A 6000-nucleotide genomic window follows, 5' to 3' on the forward strand; every position below is an offset into this window, starting at 1 on the left:
AACAACTTGAAAAAATAAAAATGCCATCTGCTTTGCTTACTGCTTAAAAACAACAGTATATTAAGTGTGACAAAGACGGCTGCCTTGATGACTACCCATATTTACTACCTTAAGTAGTAAATTACTACCTTTATTATTATTATTTGTTATTCTTAATTTAGCTATGCTCTCTGAGTAGCTACAAGTACATAAACTATAACCCAGATAAGATACTTTCACTTCGGTAGATTTAGACTAAACTCTAAGACGAGTTACACACTTCAATTTAGGTAAGAATCTAAGTATTTGAGGACAAAAAACCTAATTACTGTTGGAAAAACAATCCTGTAAAAACAAAGAAAAATCTAAAAGAACAATTTTCTTCTGTTAATCGCTGTAAATAGTTTGCACATACTTCACATGGAGATACAGTAGTATACAACAATAGCTGACTCAATTCAATGCTATCTCCACAGCTTGAAGTATTTTAAGATATTTCTTAAATGTCAGACTTCAACAAAAAATCTTCTGCATTCAGGAAAAAGGTTAGGAATTATGGTGTCACTGATGGCAATTTGTACCTCATGGCTGTTCCACCCGAAGCTCTCGGTAAGGTCTGCTGTAGATGCAGCCTGCTGGTCCAAGAGCAGAAGCTGAGCAAATAACCGCTGAAGTTGTAACGGAATTATTCGAACCTAGAAATAAAAACAAAATATACCCAACAGATTAGAAACAGTCTTCAAACTAATCATTTAAATAAAAACAACTTAGTATAAAACCTGTAATAAACCACCGCTATCTATGACTTTCATAACACAGGTTGCTCATTTCACACCAAAACATCCACCAGACTTGGTTCCCAAAAATCTACACTGCCTTACCTTACTCAGCCAAAGGAAGTCATGGAACAAACATACAGATTAAAATTAAGCCAACACCATAGTAAAAAAGGACAATTTTCTCTGATCTTTTTCATAAAACCAAACCCGAAGAACACAGCTACAAGACATCGTGATGTTCGTAGATCTAACGTGTGCTACTCCTTGCTCAGTAAAGGGTTTGGTGGTGGGGTGGAACAAGATGGGAAGGATAATGGTTAATATCAACAAGCCTGATCGGCTACCTATATTCATCTTAGAGTTACAAAGAAAAAAGTTTTCCAAGCAACCAGTGTGTCACTTTGACCTGACAACTAAAGAATTAAATTCTGTAGTCAACTTTAATAAGCACTTTTTAAACAAAGATTAAATTCCAGTCCCATACCACCTTGTGCATGGGTAGGCTGCTAAACCTTCAGAGCGCCTCACTGCAGTCATCTAGGCTGCGCATGTTTACTTTTTTTTTTTCTGGTGATAAGTCAGTCGAAGCACTGAAGCTTCAATTATGAAAGAGAAAAATCTAAAAAAGGACAGTACAGAATTTGAGATTGTTCCTGCTCCGCTCAAAGTGATCTCTGCTATAAATTTCAGCAGAAAGAGGCTCAATATCTTACTTCTGAAGCAAAAGCTTATGGCCCTGAAAACTTACAACTGTGTGAAAAATCAAGTATCGGCCAACCACACTGTCTTTCACTATCAAAGTTGAACTTCTCATGAGAATGAATGAAAGCCTATGTGAATTGAAACAACGTTCTTCCAAATCAATATTCAGCAGTTACTATCGACAAGGAAATTTTAAATACCTTTGCATCTGGTTTACTGCTATTATCCAGAGACCCGAGTTCTTCAGGTCCAAGAGAGAACAGTGCCTCTGTAATTGTAAAGAAAAATGCCTATTTAAAAAAAGACAATATCCGCCTTTAAAGATTTATTGTATTTTAACTGTCAAGCCTTATAATGCTATTTTTTTGGCAAATTAAGACTTTAAACAACATTTCTGAACATCATTCATCCTCACAACTGGTTCAAGCTATAACAATAAAGCAGAAGTAAGCATTAAAGTCTTTAGATGGCAAAATATTTTTTCAGGAATTTTAGGGTTTGCATTAAAAAAAATGAATGACACTTTAGACAGCAATAACTTCTCTTATTTACAAACTGTCCACCTGTAAGAAAAAGTAATGTTTACAATACTTACATTTAGTGCAGAAGTGATGACACTAATTTTACAGACCAGTAGTTCTGTGTATTCTGTAACAACTTATTTGAAGCAAACTAAACCAAACTATTCCTGAAAACAATCTGTGTTTGTGGTGCTTCTTTAATAAATAATGAGAAATGGAAGTCACTGTAAAATATCAATGCCAGTATTACTTTAAGATTTTGACCACATTACCTCTAAATTCAGGTGTGAAAAGCAGAGTCTGCAGAAGGGAATTGAGGTAGCAAGTCCCACCCTGATTTTTGATACCACTTAGGTTGGTGAAATCCCTGGGAGCTGGAGGCTCAGAATCTCTGGGCTTTGATTTCTTCCCTTTTTCACGATGATTGTTCGAAATAAAGGAAAAATCCTCTTCAAATAAGTTCCCAAACATTGTGAAGGCAAAATAGTCCTTTAAAAGTACAAAATAATCTATTTACTATAAAAAACGCAACTGAATCCACCCACCTCTAATCCTCCAAGACTAACCTTTCAGCCCTGACTGAAGGATTTGTTCATAACTTTTTTCCTCTTATTCTGTTCATTCTAAAAACGAGTGTCGGATTCATACAAAAAGCATGCACTAATATAACAAAAAAGGGAGAATTAAAAGCATTTATGTTAGCACAAGTCTGAATAGACTTTCAACTAGAATCAAATACATCACATTTTAATTCTGCATAAGGAAAAAGACGCATAGCAAAATAAATCGATCCTTCTAAACACCTATAATTAACTAGTGCTCAAGTTGCCCAGCTTCCTGCAGGAAAGGTATGTAAAGGCCTCTCAAAAATCATCAAAATCCCTGCACTGTCTCTCAACAAATCCATGTGCACAAGTACCTGTCTCTCATATTGTCCAGTTCAGATGGGAAGTGTATTAAATAGTTGAAAATACAGTAGTATTTTATGAAAATATCTTTGTTTCCAGATGTTTGGGCCAGAAACTCAATGGCAATTAATTCTTCCTACGGAAAGTTTTTCAGTCCTTTCTAGAAGCCTTGCAACCTCTCATGATGTGCCAGGACTCCCAAAACTAGCTCCCTTTTGTTTTGTAGTTGTCAACCCATAATTTCATTTGGGATGCTGTAGTTCTTGCATTAGCAGCGTGTAATCAAGGAATTATACTGAAGTGGTGAATAATCATTCCCCTATTCACCTTCATTCTGCATGCAATTTTACAGATTTTTATCATATTCCACTCAGATATCTCTTCCAAAGAAAAAGCTTACATAAAGACACATTCATTCCTACAAGTGAACTTGCTCCCTATCTTCGGTTATCTTCATCTACCTCCTCTGAACCCCTTAAACTTCTCCTTCACCTGTTTCTGAGATCAGAGGACCACATCTGCTTATAATATTCAAGATGCACGCAAACCATCGCCATCTATAGCTAAATAATAATGCTCTGGTTTATTCTCTTTTTGTACAACTGCTAAGCACTAAACTACCTTTTTTTAAGCAATGTTTATAATTACCCCAAGGTCTCACTCCTGTTTGTTCACTTCAAACCCCACCGCTATATATGCGCTTTACAGATATACACGTGTGTGTGTGCGTGTGTGTATAAAACCATAAAGTTGTGATCATCTCTGCCCCATGCTACCACTCTTTGGGGTCACCTGCTATTGCTTCATTCAAGTGCCTGTTAGCATAAAGACTTTAAAGCTTCACTGACGGCACTAGTCTTTATGGCAATGTATCAGCCGATTCAACAAGAAAAATTAATCATCTCAACATTCACTGTTTATTTCTGGTTATTTATGGTATGCTTGAACACAGGCCCTAGTGAAAATACAAAGAAACTCTCCCTCCCCCACCTCTGTGACAGTCGAGCTTCTGTTTCCTTTCTTTTCACTAATTATTGAATCAAGCAACAAATTTCTTCTCCTGTGTCAGTTTAATTTAAGAGCTTTCAGTGCCAAGCCTTGTTGAATGCCTCTTGAAAATCTGAATGTAGTTGATAGCTTCAACCAACTGGCAGTTCATCAGGCAACTCCTAAACTCTTTTTATAAAATAACATTACATTAAGCCCATTTTAGTCCTTCCCACAGTAGAGCGGTTTTTAGGCAAAAGGCTATGCTCAGAGCAGCTGACTATGAAGCAGCATAGCATGTTCTCTCTGCTTGTTCAGTAATGCTTCTTCAGCACTTCATACAATAGATATGCCCCTATAAACCCCCACAAAATAAAATAACATGGCTGGGGTTACTTCTTAATGAACATAAATAGGAAAGAAATAATTTTTATCTCTTCACATTAGACTTGTCTAGCTCTTATACATTGACTGCCTAAAAGAACAAGTTCGTAAAGGTCCCACTTCCCATGCTTCAGAAAAAATTACCAGCTTTAGCACTCTTCCCAAACTGTCTCACAGCCTTCATTCATTTTTCCAGCTAGACCTGCTGAACTTTATAGTATTTAGCCACCCAAAGATTAGGACCCTTCCTGTTTTCCTCATCCAAATGCACAACAGCTTGCTTCTAATAGGTTAGTTCACCATAAAAAAGCATATATCTAGGAGACAGCAATCATCTTACTAACAGTCTGCTGTATCCACCCACCACTCTAGAGAAGCACTTCAGCAGGACAGTGCCAAATACTCCCTCGCTCCTTATTTCTCAATCCTCAAAGCTCTGCTGCTAGGAGCTTCCTTCCCTTAAAAATCATACAGTAAAAGTCATACAATAATATAGATTAGAGCAAATCTCTGGTCCAATGCCCTCACAAAGCAGGGTCAACTTTGAGCACATCGCTTATTAGGGCCTTGTCCTGCCAAAGTTGGAATAACTCCAAGAAAGGAGATCCCCAAATCCCTCTAAGTCCCTGTCCTATACTCCTGATCGCTGATGGGAACCTCCCATGTTGTAACTCAGTCTCGCACCTCTCAACCTACCCCAGCACATTCCCTACAAGAATCAGGCTGCAGCTATGCCCTCCCGACAGTAGTAAAGTCTTCACCTCGCCTCTCCTTCTCCAGCATGAACTCACCCGGCTCCCCCTCCCATATGCTTCAGCCCCGGAGACCCACGGAGCTGAGCTCAGTCTTCAGACGCGGTCTCACCGGCACTGAAGAGAAGACGAAGGACCGGTGCCCTGGGCCTGCCGCCCTCCCGGCCGGCCGGCCCACTGCGCGGGGGGCTGGAGGGGCACTTTCCCCCGCCGCCGCCTAGCCAGGCTCACCGCTCAGACCCAGCACATGGAGCCGGGCCAGGCCGGCGCCTACCCCCACTGCCCCGCGGCCGCCGCCATGTTTGGTGGGGCGCCGCGCAAAGCACGCTGGGACCTAAAGGCCGCCGCGGCTCTGGGACTTCACGCAACCTGGCGAAGCCCCGGCGAGAGACCAGCGGCGCCCCCCCGCTCCATAGAGCCAGGGACGCCTCCCGCAAGGGGCGGGAAGGAAATGCCGGGGACGAGCGCCGATGCGAACCGCAGACCGAGAGGCACCGCGGCACCGAGGCCTGCCGGGAGTGGTAGTGCGGCGCCACAGCGTCCCAGCGCCGGCAGAGAGAGCCGCACTGCCTGCCGGGGGGCGGGGCTCCTGCAAGGCCTTATGGGAGATGTAGTTTCCCGTCGGCCGCGGTGCATGCTGGGAGTCGGCCTGCCGGTGGCGGGGGGGACACCTTCCCGTCGCGGGGGGGATGGCGGCAAGGATTGCTATGGAGACCCCGCGGCCTGCGCTGCCTCGCCGGCCCGAGGGCCCGGAGTGTTACCCTAAATTTAGGCTCAAAAGAACCCCCTAAGGCTTAGTTTGAAGTTTTTAGAAGGCAGGCATTCTGTATTGCAGTGCTGGATGCACGGGGGATCGCTCCACCTAACGTGCATGCCAAAAGACAAAAGCACACTTATTATATACAATAAAAGAAATTAATATTAATGTAATTTCCAAGAAGTACACACCTATTTCCAGAGGCTCTAGTGCATATGTTAATACACTGAG

At 41.8% G+C, this 6000-nt stretch overlaps 1 protein-coding gene across 4 annotated transcripts in view; it reads right to left on the reverse strand.

The window, feature by feature from the left end:
• Positions 1-5385, reverse strand: part of USP40 (ubiquitin specific peptidase 40) — a 39735-nt gene extending 34350 nt beyond the window's left edge. For 3 of the 4 annotated variants that reach the window (XM_074910773.1, XM_074910772.1, XM_074910775.1), the window contains exons 1-4: positions 5052-5385; positions 2254-2470; positions 1661-1728; positions 561-674 (exon numbers count right to left, since the gene is read on the reverse strand). In XM_074910773.1, the coding sequence (XP_074766874.1) occupies positions 561-674; positions 1661-1728; positions 2254-2452 (381 nt within the window). In that variant the 5' untranslated portion in view covers positions 2453-2470; positions 5052-5385. Of the gene's footprint in view, positions 1-560; positions 675-1660; positions 1729-2253; positions 2486-5051 lie in introns of those variants that run through there. The other variant, XM_074910774.1, reaches the window with a different exon arrangement.
• Between the last annotated feature and the right edge of the window lie 615 nt (positions 5386-6000).

Source organism: Athene noctua, chromosome 7 (assembly GCF_965140245.1).
Source record: "Athene noctua chromosome 7, bAthNoc1.hap1.1, whole genome shotgun sequence".
NCBI classification, from domain to species: domain Eukaryota; kingdom Metazoa; phylum Chordata; class Aves; order Strigiformes; family Strigidae; genus Athene; species Athene noctua.